This window comes from Macrotis lagotis, chromosome X (assembly GCF_037893015.1).
Source record: "Macrotis lagotis isolate mMagLag1 chromosome X, bilby.v1.9.chrom.fasta, whole genome shotgun sequence".
NCBI classification, from domain to species: domain Eukaryota; kingdom Metazoa; phylum Chordata; class Mammalia; order Peramelemorphia; family Peramelidae; genus Macrotis; species Macrotis lagotis.
In genome coordinates this window covers 513,258,857-513,276,969 of record NC_133666.1, presented here as the reverse complement: position 1 = coordinate 513,276,969, position 18,113 = coordinate 513,258,857, and the positions used below count along the sequence as shown (strand labels likewise).

The window sequence follows — 18,113 nt, the reverse complement described above, 5'->3', positions numbered from 1 at the left end:
ATAATCAAGTCATGCAGATTACACTCATGTCCTCTTTAGACAGTTCAGACTGATAGTTCACAGGAATACATTCTTCACATTTATTTGCATATATACAGACTTATCTACCTAGATTTTAGCAAAACATTTGACAAAAATCATGTTACTGTTGTGGATGAGATGTAGAAATGGCTAGGTGAGAAATGATGGCATAACTCAAGCAGTATGTGCTTAGTCATTCACAAGATGGGGAAATAGGTTGGATATCTCCTTCAGTTGTCAAGGCGGGCTTGTCAGTTGTCAAGGCGGGCTTGTCCAACATTTTCATCTGTTGTCCAACATTTACCCCCTACACCTCCCCTCATCACTGGAAGCTCCCAACTGCAGACAATTATTAACAGCTGTACAGGAAGCCCTGGGGAACCAAGCCCTGGGGAACCTACCCCTGGGCCCCAGATCTCTTCATGGATGTTCTAAATGCCCCTCAGAAAATGGGCTGCACACTCAAGGCAGTGACTGGTAAGAACTTCTCTTATAGTTTTGATTTTGGGTGGGACACTCTTCACTATCCCTATTTTCTGTTCAGTGTGCCATTATTTTTCCAATTACTTAAGATTCCCAGTCTTGGTGTATTACTCGTCTCCTCTAAACCATTCAGATTCTCTGGTACTAGACAATCTTGAGTGCCACAAGATGCCATCTCTCAATCTTATTGTCAATTGACCTTTATCCACTCTTGAAAGGACACTAACCCCATTCCTAAAATCTCCCACTTCCACTTCACCCAAAGTGGTGGGCCAGGCCCTCTATATACTATAAAGTGCATGTGGCTCCTCATACTCCTTGGATAAGGTATCAACAGCTACAATCTTTCCAAGTGGAGGACCACCAGTCTTTCCCATCTGCCTTACTATACTGGAGCCCCTGATGTTTTGCTACCTGATTTGCCTATTTGTACTTCTGTGGAATCCTTTAACTAATCCTTCAGCTGTTTTTCTCCCTTGAGAGTAATGACTCACTTTTCTGTTTGTACTGTCAGCTCTAAGTACAGTGCAGGTACATAATGCTTGATTTTGTTTTTATTCATTATCTCAGCCTTAACACTTCACATTTTACTCCTTCCATATTGGCAGTTACCAGATTCTGTCTCTTCACTCTTCACATCTCAGATATGGTCCCTTCTCCACTATCATCTAGGCTTCTTTCTCCAGAATTATCAAAGTGTATTTCCTAAAGTACAGACCAGCCACACTTTACTCAAAATAAAATTGCTCTGTATTGCCTCTAGGATCAAGATGTTATATATTACCGTTACAAAGCTGACATTAAAATTTGAAGAGTCAAACTTTTAAATTCAAATTTAATGCTTGTTTTGACTTTATCATACTACTTCTGGGGCTACCATCTCCAAAAGACTGATTAAAATGCATAAGTATCTTCTAGCTCTTTCAAATATTCATCATTTATTGAAAGGTTTAGGAAACAACCTCTTGGGGCGGCTAGGTGCCACAGTAGATAAAGCACTGGCCCTGGAGTCAGGAGTACCTGGGTTCAAATCCGGTCTCAGACACTTAATAATTACCTAGCTGTGTGGCCTTGGGGCCACATAACTCCATTTGCCTTGCAAAACCTAAAAAACAAAACAAAACAAAAAAAACAGTCAGGAAACAACCTCTTTTAAGTTTTAGTCAATTTCTTGTTCCATGTCTTGAAAAACTCATCAATAAATTTTTTATAGTCCATCTTTCACTCCTTCCCAAATTTTAATGCCCAGCCAAAATGACCTTCTTCACACTCAGAAATTTAATTAAAATACTTAAAAACATGAAGAGTAAATTAAAGTATGACATCATTCCTAAAAAAGAACAATTTAAAGAGGAAGTGATTTATACTGAAAACTTACTGAATTGAAACAATTTCAAATTTGCATGCTTTTGTATTTCATTTGGTATATATATCTGCAAACTGAAAAACATGTCTCCTGATCAAAAGCTGTTATTATCAATGTGATTGTTATATATTATCTTTCAATTAAAAGTATCTTTAAAATATTCACCTATGGTTAACCTCATTGATCAATTTAACTGAATAATAACATTTATAAGCCTGCTTCATTCCTCAAGACACATTTTAAAAAATACTGAAGCATACTAAGGGACATGACAGTTATCTTCAAGTATTTGAAAAATTGTCCCTTTTCTGTTGGCTCTAGAGAAATTAAAAGCTAAAGAGGGGAGAATTACAGAAGAAAATTTAGGGTACATATACCAGGGACTTAACTGTCCTCATACCTATTTTTCCCCTCCAGCATATATTTAACAACAGCAACAACAAAAGCCCCAAATATTTTAAAGAATATTCCCTTTGGGACCCAATTATTTCTGGTAATAATGCAGCAGAACCTAAAACTTTAATATAAAGTCTAACAAATTTGACCTCTCTAAAACATTGATAGGAGAGAACAGTGAAATCCACCAGAAGGTAGATCGTTATTGGAAACATTTTTTCCCGTTTTGGAATGACCCTTATTGAATAAAATCAGAAACACAAGCAACTATTAAAAAACCAGTAATATATTCACCTTTTGAAAATTGGGGACTATATACTATGGATTGCCCTGTCCATTTCAATTTCAAATTAACTGTCATAGGTCACATTTAAGCATATTAATGATACTCTGCTTCACTATTTTTATCTCACTATTAAATGGATGCTTCATCAAGGTGTAAAGTTGCTCACACCTTGAACACAATGCCAGCACAATCTAAATTCTGGCAGATCCTACCAATTAAGCTATGTGCTAGGGAAACAAAGACCAAAGTGAAAGTACTTCTCAAGAAATTTACATTCTAACAAAAGAGCAACACATAAATATCTAACTATAGACATGTTATATAGCAAAATAAATATAAGGTGATGTGGAGAGAACAGTAGCAACCTGAGGCAATTAGGAAAGGCTTCAGTTAACTAAGATGGCACTTGAATCTTGAAGGAAACCAGGAATTCCAAGAAGCAGATAAGGAGAAAGTATATTCCAGATATGGGAAAAAAGTCAGTGCCATGGCAGGGAAAATGGGAATTTTGTGTACAAGGAATAACAAGTAGACTGGACAGCAAAATGCACGAGAGAAGTAACATATAAGACTAGAAAGCCTGAAAGGGTCTAGATTGTGAAGAAATTTAATGTCAAACAGCTTATATTTAATCCTAAACACAATGTTGCTGTTTGTCACTAAGAAGAGCATGACATCAGGCAACGAGGACCATGACATCAGGGAAGTGATGCCATGACTTGTGAGTGAATTGGATGAGTGAGCCTCACTTTCTCCTCCAGAGCCATCTGAGTTCAGTGGCTAAATATGGATCAGGACTGGAGATGGTCCTGAATGCTGAGGGACAGCTTGGCTTTTCTAAGCTATCTTTTTAATAGAGGCAACTATTCAGTGATTAAGACTAGGTAAGAAATGAGACAAAGTGTGGCCTCTTTCACCTATTAAAAAAATCAGTCTGGGAGGGGAAAACCCTCAGGGTTTCTGGCCACAACAGAAATAATTGCTATTTACAGGGCCCAAACAACAGCCAAAAAGGGCTTGGCCTGGACCTATTGTTGGCCAATTAATGAGAACCAGAGGGATAAGAAATTTAGGCAGTAAATACTAAGATATCCTGGAAGGTTTTAGTATCAAAATTTACATTCCTTTGGGCAGAGTATCTCTAGTTAAGTGAATGCCATTTTATGTGAATAGAGGGAAGGGAAATAAAAAAAAATGAAGTTGTGTTGTCCAACTGGTCAGGTGGATGATCCTCAGTGGACAGCTCCTATTACCCAAAGAGTTTGTTGTTTGTCCTTCATTCAGAAAAGAATCACATGAGGGAGTTGATGCCATGACATGCAAATTAATGGGGTTTAAGTGATGGAGGGTTGTGCAAAGTCAGTATATTGAATGGAAGTATTACATGATGAAATGAGACTTTAGGGAAAATCACCTTGGCAATTGTGTGACAGAATGAAATGAAGTAAGACAATTACAAGTGAAGTTGGAATCCCAATGGCAGAGGTTAAGGAAAAAAACTACAGGTCTCAAATGTAGATGTTCTTTCTTAGAAAGTGACTGAAGGAACATAGTTGGGCTACCAAAGGGTTATTTTCCCTCCTTAACGAATGGAGATGTAGATATGGTTATAAGTAGCAAATCAGAAAATGCAATTATCAAAGTTGAGTTGGGGTAATGGTGTGTGGCCAGTGTACTGAAGATAGTGAAGATACAGAACCAAGAATATTCGTAGATTTGGTTTTGGCAAGAAAAGGAACATGATAAAAATGGTGGAAGATGATGCCAATGACAAAAGGTGTAAAGATAGAGCTTTCAACAATTGGTTTTGAGTTTTGAGTTAAAAAAATGAGAACAGCGACATTGGTATCTTGAGAACACAGCTAGTGAACTAAAGCAAACTATATGGATTTTCTCACCTGAATATGCAGGTATATATAGGGACCAGGCATTATCAGTCCTTTCATCTTTCCCACTCCACTTATTAAATGGTACAATTAGAATTGTTTTGTGTATCCCTATCCCTCATTTCTCACTAAGACAATTTAGGAAAAAACCCTTATTTCAATGATCCCCAGTGTACTATTTTCTTTTCTATGGATGAGTGTAGTTTCTTATTGGTGCCAGTTGGCTTTTTGTCTAAAACACTTAAGATTAGGACCTGTGAGGCTCTGGGCCCTTGCCCAGAATATGAAAGTCATTTCAGAGTTACAACCCACCAAGGGTTGCCCATGACCATTCCCTGTTAGTATCTGTTCTCTTCTACTAAAAGTTTTAAATACAATCCCACTGTAGCTCTGTTGCTCTTTATATTAACGGCCCTACAGAACAGAAACTCAGATCAGATGTGGCAAGTAGGATAGAAAGAGAACCAGTTAGAAAGGAATAAAAGTAAACGTCCAGTTGATCTAAAAAATTTGTAGCTAACCTGTAACTGTCTGACTTCCTCCATTACTGGAGGAAGGGAACAGGAATAATCAAGGGCTGGGATTTGGTGAGGGCTGAAGTCAAGGGAAAAAGGGATTCAAGAGTTCAAGTGTAGAATTGAAATGTTTCACAAAGAAGTTAAAGACTTGGAAGAGAGAAGAGTGAAACCAAAGAAGGGGTGATGGCCTGGTATTGAGGAGAGATTGTTAGTTGAGGGAAAAATACAATTAGGAAAATTTAAGAAAATCTCATGAAGGAATTCCTACTTTTCTATCCTTGAAACTACTTATGGTGATTTGTTATGTCAAAATATTAAAAGAATTTCATAAATCAAATCATTAAATTAAGCATACTATATATTCATAACTCTTATATGAAACCTATAATTATTACTCCAGCAAACCCTTGATTAATAGATAAACCCCCTGATTTCAAATTATTACAATTTTCCTAAAATGTAACCTAAGTACAATATACTAAATAATGACCCAAAGTTTAAGTTAACTGTTATCATTGTAGATATAGAAGGCTGAGACTAAGATGAATTGATACTGGTAAAAATAAACTTTGATGTGAAACATTAGATTCTAGTGGTTAAAACAGCATTGTAACTTTTCCCTAAAAGTGGAAAAAAAGTGAAATAACTGAAGGTTTTGATGAGATGTTTTAGAAAAGGCTAAAGTTTTTTTTATTTACTAAAAACACAAAGGAATAAGTTTTATTCAGTATAATCTCTACAATGTTTCTCAAAAGATAACAAGAGAGTATAAAAATCAAATGCAAAAGACCAAATATAACATTCAGGAACCACAATTTTAATTTTTTTTTCACTGACAAGTTTCACAGGAAAAAAAACGAAATTTTAAAATCAGAAGTCAATTTTGGAATCTGTTTTAGGGTTAAAGTAGCTTATTCAACTCACCTGAATTAATAAGCATACCTTAAAGTTCTAATAACTTTCATCCAAGGAAAAAGTCAAACATAACGTTCTATTAAAAGGAAACACAAGTGCCGGTATGCCACATGGAAAACACCATTCAAACTCAACATTTCAGTAATTTACATTGCCCCCATGTTGCAAAGATAATAAAATGCTTCTTATTCAAATGCTCCAAAGGCCAAATACTTCCCTTTAACAAATCAAAACAGTTTCAGATACAAGTTCACCTGACAAAATGATTTAAGCTACGGTCTATGTAAAATATAAAATAAAAAATAAAATCTATTATTTTAGTCTCATGAAGAATCATATGCAGAAGAAATTATTCCTTCTGTTGAGATCAACTAATATCTTGATTGGCCAAAAATTTTATACTCCAACACAGCCCCTAATCTGACACCTCTATCCATTAATGTAAAATAAATGTACTACTGGCTTCTTTGAGCAATACTTTTAGTTACAGGGGTCTGCTGCTGACAAATACTATGTAACTGGATTAACTTCATTTGGCATTTGTTTTATTTCTACATCATTACTACAAAAGTAGCCTGTTTCCTGTGAATAGTAATATATTTTATGTGGGCAAAATCAGTTAAATGGGAATGAGTTCAAGTTTATTAATGAGCTGGAGGTGTTATACTCATCTGAGCCTTTCTCCAAAATTTCTGAAGCAATTTGGTTTATATATATATATATATATATATATATATATATATATATATATATATATATATGCGCTAAAGTTAATCCTTGAAATATAAAATGCATTTGCAGTCATATTGTAAAGCTAGCTACAAGCAGATTATACTTCCTAAACAAAACAGGACTATGTGGAAAAGAATGAGCAAACTAACTACTCCTTCAGCATAACTTCCACTTCCACTGTTCCAACATAGCCTTCTGGCAAAACACTGACACTTCATGTTATAATTTTAAAGATACATAGATTTAAAAATTGATTTGCACAAAGAAATATGAAAACCTTATATACAACAAATCTGTTTTTTTAAAAGTACAAAAATAACATCTATGCCAATTGTTTTATCATGCTGATAATTTGCAGAACATATGTATGAGATTTAGTCACCCAAATATTTATAGCATGTATACTGTTTATCCTGAATATAATGAACACACTACTCTAAGTTTAGATTATTAGTCAGAATGTGTATTCAAAATATTTTCTATACCAAATACTGCAATAACCCAAACTCTGTATATATGATGCCAATAGTTACAACTTTTGTTCTACTTGATTATTAAAAGAATTTCATTAGCAAGCTACTAATATTAAGCACACTAAAAGCTACAACAGTACAAGAGTCCATTACCTTATATAAAGAAATCCAAAATGTACAAAATACACAACTATAAAAAAAGCAGGGAACATTCATTGCCATGCAAAAACCTTAACTAATAAAACTGCATATAAATGCAATTTAAAAGGGTGAACTCAAACAAATTTTTACATAACACTTATGACACAAAGTCAGCAGTCAATTCTGCTTAACACAATGCTTAACCAACAAAGATTTAGAAAAGGAAATACATTCTTTTTTTGCTGGTGTTTATCAGATCTTTGAATTCACGGGAACAATCCAAATCAGCAGCCTTTATAAATTATCTCTGTCTCATGAAATTAACTGAAATGAAAAAGAAATATGTCAGATTCCTATATCCAGAACTGAATATATTGTATTAAACTTTCCTAACATGCATGTGTATGTATGTTTGAGAAGAGGAGGGAGGAAAGAGAGAAAGTCTATGTGTTTTAAGGGTAAATAAAAAAGAGAGAGAAATGTATACTATATTGCTGAGAGGGAAGTAGTATGTTCTAAGAACCAAGGTTAAGATTTAACTTGGTGAAAGACATACTACAATAGGAAGGAGAACTCTTAAGGGCAGCATGCAATAAATTATTCTCACACATATTCAGGCATTCTTTCTTTCCTCAAGATATTATGTAACAGGAACAAAAACTTACTATGTATTTTTTTCTACTTATTTGAAGAGAAAAAAACAAAATGATATAGTACAAGAGAATAATAGCTAGTATGTGAAATGACCATGAGTATTGGCCAAGAGATCCTCTGATCTATAGTCCTAGTTGTCATAAGATTTTTGCACCTCTCAGTGCACTCATTTGTCAAATGGTAATGTTAGCAGCGTTCTTACCTCACAGAATTAATGAGGATGAATATGATGAGAAAGCACTTTGTAATGTTCTACTTAAAAAAATTGTAATCAAACTTGGCATAAATGAAAATATTTACCTCTTTTACAGTCTTTTTAATGAAATCTTTTCTTTCAGACAAATCATAAGCAGGATAGTTTTCATATACCTATAGAAAGCAACAAGAAAAAGAAAAAAAGACAATCAAGATATATAATTCTTTTAGTTTCATGTAAGAGATTAGTAAATGACCAGACATAAATATTGATACCACTAAAACTGAGTCTGCACATAAATTAATATGCAAAATTACATGTGGTCTAAAGAGTTCTGTTATGTATATTAAATATTTCAGATTAATTACTATTAATGCCTTCTTACTTTTTTCTACTATGTCACAAATAAAAAGCATAACTTTAAAATTTATACAATGTATTTTGCAAATAAGAAGTATGTGTATTTGTCTTGATTAAAGATAAAACTTGAAAATGTTCTCATTATAATTTATTACCTACGATATAATGTAGGCCCCTACACTGAATCATACTCTTAGGAGATCTGGTTAGACAAAGTATTAGAATTTTATTTATACCATTGGAAAATATAAACATATTTTTAAAAGCATAAAAATAAAATTAATATATTTTTGTTTAAAAATTTAAAGGCAATACTAAATTTGATCATCTAGGTGTTGGAGTGCTGAACCTGGTAGCCATGAAGACTGGATGTTCAAATCTGACCCCAGACACTTACTAGCTCTGTGATACTAGACAAGTCATTTAACATTGTGCCTTAGTTTCCTCATCTGAAAATGAGTTGGAGAAGGGAAGTGGTAAACCATTCTAGTATCTTCATCAAGAAAACCCCAAATGGAGTCATGAAGAGTCAGACATGACTCAAAAAAACTGAACAATTACAATAAAGATCCTAAAATCTGGATCTCAGAACCAATTTAAAATAACACTTTAATACAGGGAAGCTAAAGCATAACCAGGCAATAAAAAGTGATTATCTAAGTGAACTTTTAGAAAATAGGAGCTCAAACTTTAAGTATAACTACAGTTTTCCTAACTTCCAAAATGGATTTTTTTTTAAAGGCAATGGAGTTAAGTGGCTTGCCCAAGGCCACACAGCTAGGTAATTATTAAGTGTCTGAGGCCGGATTTGAAATCAGGTCCTCCTGACTCCAGGACCAGTACTCTATCCACTGTGCCACCTAGCTGCCCCCAAAATGGATTCTTAAAACAAATGTTGCTGTTTTCAGTCATGGTCTACTCTTAGTGATCTCATTTGGAGCTTTCTTGGCAAAGGTAGTTAACCAGACTGAAGAAACTGAAACAAACAGGATTAAGTGTTCAACATCACACAACTACAAAGTGTTGGAGGCTAAAATTTGAACTGTCCTCCTGACTTCAGGGTCAATATTCTATCCCACTGTACCACTTAGCTGCCTGTAAAATAGATTATATGCTTGGAAAACCAAGAAACTGACAATGCAGTATATAGAACAGTGAACTCAAGAGTCAAGAGATTTGGGCCTCTTTCTAGTTCTGCCACCAATTAGTTATGTGAAGTTGGACAAACCACCTATTGTAAAATGAGGAATTTAGATCTGATTGTCTCTTGCTTCCCTTTGAGACCTAAAAAAATTGTTTTAAGAATATATACTGAATACAACTCTTTGTTAATAGTTCTCAGATTAATTCTTGGTTTCTGAACCTTTGTTTTATTCATTTGTTTTAAAAAAATCTCCCTTGGGGGCAATGGATAGAGCTGGGTCTGCATAGGTCAAAGCTGACCTTGCACATTTGATATTTACGAGCTGTGTGACCTTGGGCAAGCCACTTAACCCCAATGCCTCACAAAAATGAAACAAACAAAAAAATCTCCCTTAATGTGAAGTTGTCATTTCTTATTGCTGTCAATAAACCAAAGAAAAGGAAGCTAGGTATACTGCAAAGTGCCTTAGATGATGTAATCAGAAACTTGGCTATATATGACTTTGTATTTACTGGTCTGGATGTCCCTGGGAAGTCATTTTACCTCTCATGGCATCATCTTCTTCACCTGCAAGATGACAGATGAATTAGATGATTCTGGGTGTTCTTTCCAGCTCAAATCTATGTTTCTATAAATCTGATTCTAAGAGAGCCTCGTCCTCACTTTCACTTATATGTGACCAACATTTCTGTGCTATACACAATCAGGCTTGTTCTTTGTTACTCTGATTGCTGTGGGCCAGGCACTGTGCAAACCAGTGTAAATGGAAGAATCTTAGCCTGAAGGGAGATGAAGCAGGTGGGATGTGAATTGATTCCAGAAGGTAACTAGGAGGTAGAGTAGAGATGAAGAACATCATACCAGGAGGTAGGAGATGGTAAGTCTTGTATGGAGAACCCTAAGTAAATAACTGCAACTATACTATAGGGTATATGGAAGGGAGTACAGTAGAAGAGAGAAGACATAGGGAACCTTAAATAGAACCCGATAGCACAAATATTGTGAAAAATGTGGATGAGGCTAAAGGGAGAAACAAAATCACAAATAATATTATGAACAATGCTTCTCTTTAAGGAATTCCAAAGCAGAGACAACTAGAGGCAAGAGATGGGCTCCTCAACTATCCAAATTTCAAGCCCACCATGCAAAAAGGACAATAAATTGACTTGCTCACAATTTCACCTCAGGAAGTAGATAAAACAATGAAGGCAGAACTGCTATTAGAATAATTTTGACCTGCTGAACAGATTGTAGGAGGGGAAGTTGTAGGATCCTTAGAAAAAACTGATCCTATAAGCCTGGTAATACAGAAAGAAAAGAATATGATGTAGGACAAGTACCTTATATTTTTAAAAAGTTTATTTCAAAAACTTTGGAAGAAGAGTGCTACGAGTCCACAGACAAACAATCTAAAGGCATTAATTATGTTCAATGACAGGAAGCTCTAAAACAAAATTCTATTCTATTAGCAATTGAAAGAGGAAATTATCTAAATTAGATCAATTTAAGTTTAGAGAAGATTCTTTTTCTGAACTTGGATTTCAAAAGCAAATGTGTAAAGGATGAAAGGATAGACAAACTACACTAAGAATGAATACAAGAGAATAGTATGAATTCATAAAATTAGTTTTAAGTTTAAATCCCAGGTGACTGTATTGGCTAAGAAACTTCCCCTTTCTTTCTTTTCTTCAGTTAAGGTCTTCAAATCTTGCTCAAGATGAAGTGTAGCAGCTTCTCATGGATCTAGCCCCAATGCTCCATTTTCCAAACTGGACCCCTTTACCCACCCTTAGACAGCCTATTAAGTTTCTTATCCTGGGCCTAACCATCTTGGTCCTATCTGTAAGTTCCTTGAGGGCAGCGACAGTCTTTTGCCTCTTTTTGTATCCCCCCTAGTACTTATCACAATACCATGGCATATAATATGTGCCTAATAATTCTTACTGACAGACTAGACTTAGTACAAATATAAGATCACCTTCAATCTACTGGAACTCAAAAGTCCTGAACTCAAGGGATTCCAGGTAGCAAGGATTACAGGCATATTATCATCACAAAAAAATTCCAGCAAAACAAGACAAGACAAAACAAAAAACCCTATGTTTCAAAGCTCTAAAAGATCAAACTGGAAAAAACTTTCAGCCTGCCAAATCCAAATCAATATTTTCAGCAACAATTAAGAAACATAAATATACACATATCTCTCTCTCTCCATTCTCCTCCACTCTCTTCTCCTCCTACACTTCCAGGTTAGTTTTGAACTTTATTAAGACTATATGTACATACAGACATATATGAAACATTTTTATCAAGTATGTGGATGATATAACTGAGATATCAATTAGAAATGACAACAATTAAGATACAAAATGATCCTTAAACTATTCCAGAAAACAATTTGGAACTATGCCTAGAGGACAATAAAACTGCAAACCTTTTGATTCAGAAATACTAAAAAGAAAAAAATATAGCAACTCTTTTTGTAGTGGCAAAAAACTGGAAATTAAGGGTATGGCCATCAATGGGAGAATGGCTGAATAAATTATGGTAAATGATTGTGATGGAATACTATTGTGCTTATTAAGAAAGAACAAGCAGAACAGTTTCAGAAAAACTTATATGAACAGATGCAAAGTGAAGTGACCAGAACCAGGAGAACATTGTACAAAATACAATATTGTATTGATGATCAACAATGGAAGACTTAGCTAGTCTAATCAATACAATGAAAAGAAAATTCTAAAAGACTAATGATAAAAAATGCTATCCACCTCAGAGATAGAACTGATGCAAACTTCAGTGCAGACTGAAGCCTTTCTTTAGTATTCTTATCTTTTTTTTTTTTTTGGGGGGGGGAGGCAGCAACATAGCTAACATGGAAATGTTTTGCCTGTTTTCACATGTATGATATAGCTTGCCTTCTCAATTGGTGGAAAGGGGGTTAAAAGTAGAGAACTTGAAAGTTAAAAAATTTTAAACTGAAGGTTAATTAGTGAACAGATTAAAAATTATACAAAAATTTCATCTATGCTTAAGATTTCTTTTTGTTTTGTTTTGTTTTTGCACGGCAATGGGGTTAAGTAACTTGCCCAAGGTCACACAGCTAAGTAATTTTTAAGTGTATGAGTCCAAATTTGAACTCAGGTCCTCCTGACTGCAGGGCCAGGGCCCCATCACTGTGCCACCTAGCTGCCCCTTAAGATTTCTTTTCTATTTTAGTGTTTCAAATGACATACCAGTCTGAAATGAATTTATTAAAGAAAATAAGACTTTAAAAATTTATTAACTAAAACAGCAAATATTTTAAAATATGGACACATACCTCTTTGCAAATCTGTTTCATTGTGACTTCTTCCAAGTTGGCATTGGCCAGAAGTTTCTTCACAGTCTCTTTTAGTTCTTCATCTGTGGGTGGTTTCTTCAGCTTTTTAATTAAAGGCTCATCATCTGAACTATCTTCAGATTCACTTTCTAAATTCAGAAAACATCTTATGATAAGAACTCAAAAGATTTTTTAAGCTAGAGAGGCAATTATTTTTCAGAAGACAAACAAGTATTGGGTTTGCATTGTTTGCATTCATATAATTTCCTATCAACTTCACTAATCACCATAAAGATGTGAATGATGAGACTATTTTCTAAAACCAATTAAATTTGCTATTTAAGTAAATCTTTTAACAGTTACAAAATTGTCATCATGTGAATTTTCAGTATTCTTAAAGATTCATCAAAAATACACTTCAATTTATTTTCTAGATTGCAAATACCTATCAGTACCTAGTCTACTTTATTTCTAGGTTAAATTAACTAGAAGAACAGAAATAGGGAGGGACATTAGTGACACATAACAACATCTTCTCATACTTTTTCAAATTTTCCTCCAGAATAAACAAACATTAAGCTAATTTTAAACTGAAGTCATTATTGCTATATAAAATATATTTTTTAAATTGGATGATTTATTTTTTACCTTTTTTGGAATTATTTTGATTTTTCTTTGTAGTACTGCTATCCGCCTTCTTGACATTGGCACTTTTTACAGATTTTTTGCTTTTAGAAGTTTTTTGTTTAGGTTTTTCTTTTTTAGATGTCTTTTTAGGTGGCTATTGGAAGAGTAAAGAGACATGCATGGATTAAGTTCACAGCATTTATACCTCTAGACAATAATTAAAGAAATCCAAAATTTTAAGTACCAATGATCTTTTGATAAAATACAAACTAATGTCTAATAATTATTCATTCCTCTGTAGCACAGGCCTGGTAAGATATCTAGAATCTTTGCTACAATTTTATAAAACTTTGTTTCCTTATCTCCAAACCCTCCCCCTCCACTCCAAGAGAATACTATACTATATTCTAAAGATGATACTCTAAAAACAAACAATGAGGATCTGGAATTAACAGGACGAGGAATCATTTTTGTGTGTTTGGGGTTATTAAACAAGCTGTCTAATTTCTGAGAAAACTAAGGTAAATTCAGGAGCACTTAATTTATTTGGCCTAAGTGCCATTCCACACAAAAGGCAGAACCAAAACCTATTTATCAGAAGAGACAAAAAAATTTTCGACAATATGGGAGAAAATTCTAATAAAGAATTTTCTAGAAAATTTCAAATTTATTCTTCAAAGGTCATTTTTGATAAAACATTTTTCTATGATTAATCTCATTTCCTTGCTTTCTTAAAGCACATTAAACCCAATCATTTTTGACAACTTAGTGTCATTGCTATGAAGATCAATTATCATTCCATCTGCCTTAATGTCAGATTATTTATGTAATACACTAAGGAGACACAGATTTTTATGCTTTTAAATTTACTTTAATATTTTTCTTCTATTTCCATTAATTACCATTACTGGTCATGGCCTGTACTATAAGCATACCTGACTCTTTGGGGTTCTCCCTATTGTTATAGTGGAGGAAACAATATAATCAAGCTTGTTAAGATTTGTGTCTAAACTGGAGGAAAAATTATAAATAAGTAGATGAATCACTGTTCTGTGAGTAAAATACAAGTATTTTCCTCTTATACATAGACTGTGTCATTTATTTGGTTCCTAACAAGTTTTACTGGGCTAATTTCTGCTCCTTAATTACTTTCTAGGAGGATAAGATTACTGATTGAGCATTTTTTAAAGGTTTTTGCAAGGCAATGGGGTTATGTGGCTTGCCCAAGGCTATACAACTAAGTAATTATTAAGGCCACATTTGAATTCAGGTACTTCTGACTCCAGGGCTGGCACTCTATCCACTGCACCACCTAGCTGCCCCTGAATGAGCATTTAAAAGTGATATTTCATAAGGGATATATTTTATCTTTATGCTTTTTCAACCTTTATTTTCAAAATTAAGTATTAAATGCTTAGAATATACCTAAAATCTGTCTTGGGCACTGAATGGAATACAAAGAAGAATGCCAAGTCTTTGCTCTGAAGTTTGTACTGAATGGCATAAAATATTCTGTCTCTCAAACTCTTACTGATCAACTTGATCAAAGGAGAGCTATAAATTTTGCCTAACAGGTAATCTAAATATTCACAGCACTTAATGCTAAAGATTTCACAGGAAAGAAGGCATATTGGATATAGATGGTAGGAAAATTCATTTCTATAACACTGAAAAATTTCATGGTCTTTATAAGGAATTTTGAAATAAGAATAAAAATTCTATTAAACTGATTAAAGAAAACCAAATTAAATAACATAAATGAATATTATAAAAATTAGTTTTTCCATGGTTAACATGAACTTACACAAAAATGAATAGATCCCTATTTCTTTTAGTGATGGAATAGCAACCAAAGTGGGAATGGTAGTACTGTGGAAGAATTTACTAAAATGCAACAGTTCAACAGAGAATAGCAAAAGGCTTTTCAACCTTTAAAAAATATGGTTTTAAGCAGTTTAAAAATATCTAGCTAAAGGATAAACCTTTGAAAAAGAATAAGACTACAACATATATGGTATGATAGATGACAAAGGAAAAACCTCCCACCCCTAAAATGCCTCAAATTCTAACTATTAAGAAATTTAGTTAGGCTAGAAACAATTTTTTTAAACTGCTAATAACTTGAGGAAGGTTAAAAGTCATGAATGTTCAACTGTGCATTAATTTACATTTGTCTTTCTAATTCCTTCCTGGCTGGGATCAAAATAGGGACATAAAGGGGAAGATAAGGTAATTATGAAACAAATAATTTTGAATAATCTTAGCATATTGATATGAAAGTATGTTATTGTGGGGAGTTTTGTAGTACCTAGTAAGTACCAGCAGCTGGCAATAAGTTAAGAGACAAAGGCAGAATTTCAAGAGGAGGATAGGAATTTTAGAAGCAGCACTAAAAGGCAATGTAGAGTAGAAAAGTTCACTATTCAAAGTCAGATATTCAAATTCTGCCTCTACTATTTATTAACTGTATGACTTTAGACAAGTCACTTTACCTTTTCAGGAACTAGTTTTCTTTTTCCTAATCTATTCAATATGTAAGGGAATAAACATTTATTAAGCATCTACTATATACCATGTACTAAGCTAATGGCTTTATGAGGATCATTTCCTTTGATCTTCACAATAAGTCTAGCAGTAGGTGCTATTATTATCTGCATTTTGCACTTGAGAAAACTGTGGCAGAATTAACCAACTTGCCCTTGGGCACACAATTGTTAACTTAGGCCAGATTTGAAGCCATTTCTTCCTGACAGAATGGCTCTATCCATTGTATCACCAATATATCTTTTATGGGGAGTTGGGACTGATTCTTGTAAGGTTCCTGCCAATTATATAAATTATAAAGAATGAAATATTCTAATGGTTGGTGAGGAAAATAAATGGAATTCCATAGTAATTCTACTCCAAAGGAACTCTTCAAAGCAATGAGCAAGTATGTGCCTTTGTACTACTTAAAATCAACCTGAATGCCAAAGGTTTTAAGTGCCAAAGGTTTTAAGTATAGTTTGTTGGTGCTTATTGCTGACTTCTGCAATTTTGATTCTGAAAACATGATTATACTGTATTTTATTATACAAAAGGAATTTTTTACAGTATATTTGCAATAAAACTGTTTATGTAGGATTTTTCTAATAGAAACAATGCATCATTTACTAAATGAAGTATTCCTTTACTCCGGTTGAATTAAGATTCCATGTCCCTATTTTGATCCCAGCCAGGAAGGAATTAGAAAGACAAATGTGCTTAAGGTTAAATCACAGACATAAACACCCTACACAGATATTCAAATCTATGAAAATAATAGCTAAATTAGGTTCTCAAATTAAAATGAAAATGTCTTTAAAAACCAGTTTTAATAATTTTAAAAGTACATATTTATTAGCAAAAGACCATGGTTAATATAGTCAGAAATCCAAATAGACATGACTATAGTTTTTACTTGGAAAACCTTGTGAGTTAAGCAAATATATTGGTTCCAGTGACCTATCAAACCATTTAGATTACACATACCCCCCCCCAATTTAGAATTCCTGATAATACAATCAAATCACTAAAGGGACAAAAAAAGATACAAAAACAAAAATCCACATAATGAAGATAGCCCTGGGAAAACTAGTACTCAATACAAGATCTAAAAGTTGAAAAACAAGATCACCCCCATTACTTACAATCACAAAACATAGGTGATAAACCACTTTTATCTGAAATAAAATCCCACCTAATAACAATCTTAGGGTAAAAAAAAATCCAACACTTGTTCTCCCCATTTATTATCCTAAAGGCAGATAAAGAGGACATTAGAATAGACAGATCAATTAATGTAATTCTAATAAAAATTACAACCTTAATTTTTTCAATGTTCTTTTTTTTTGAGGTTAGTGGGAATATTGATTTGGTAAGGATAAAGTTAAGAGAAAAGGTATGTTCAAAACAAGAAATGGAAGTGAATTTAAAATAGCCAACACATCAGTTTTTAAAATTCAGTTCTAAGATAAATTTATTTAAAAATCAAATTTTGTTCCCAGGTTAGTTGACAGGACAGAAAATCAGAATGAGACTAGTTTCCCTCAAAGTATCTTAAAAAACTTAGGAATAATTAAACTATGCAGGTGTCAAATATGTACAATTTAAGTTTTCAAAGACCTAGGCCCCATTCATGTAATCATGAACCAATTTAAGCATTTATTCTCTAATTGGGATTTATAGTGTCCATTTGAAAAAAAAATCTTTTCTTAGAAATATTTATTCAGCTTTAATAACTTATATTCTAGATCTTTTATCAAAAGAAAAACTAATACAAAATTTACACAAGATGTCCAAAATAATCTGGACTCAAAAACTGATGTAATGTCTTCTGACTTCTAATTGAAGTACTTTTAATAATCTGGTTCTCTCTCATCTGCTAGGATCCCAAATAAAAGTCCAACTTCCTTGGCATCTGAAAGTCCTCTGCTAGATGGCCTAAACATGCCTTTCTCCCGTTATCCTCAAATCTAAATCCTACACAAACAAAATTGGAACATTCCTAAAATATATCTTGTCCTTTTCTGTTAGTGTCTTTGATTAATGCTATTCCTACTGGTAGTTAGTTCC

At 33.5% G+C, this 18,113-nt stretch overlaps 1 protein-coding gene across 3 annotated transcripts in view; it reads right to left on the bottom strand.

Moving 5' to 3' along the window:
- Nucleotides 1-6,597: 6,597 nt before the first annotated feature.
- The window catches only part of DEK (DEK proto-oncogene), a 28,629-nt gene continuing 17,113 nt past the window's right edge, over nt 6,598-18,113 (bottom strand). For all 3 annotated transcript variants that reach the window (XM_074207149.1, XM_074207147.1, XM_074207148.1), the window contains 4 exons: nt 13,542-13,674; nt 12,894-13,042; nt 8,172-8,240; nt 6,598-7,541 (listed from right to left, as the gene is read on the bottom strand). In XM_074207149.1, the coding sequence (XP_074063250.1) occupies nt 7,530-7,541; nt 8,172-8,240; nt 12,894-13,042; nt 13,542-13,674 (363 nt within the window). In that variant the 3' untranslated portion in view covers nt 6,598-7,529. The remainder of the gene's footprint in view (nt 7,542-8,171; nt 8,241-12,893; nt 13,043-13,541; nt 13,675-18,113) is intronic.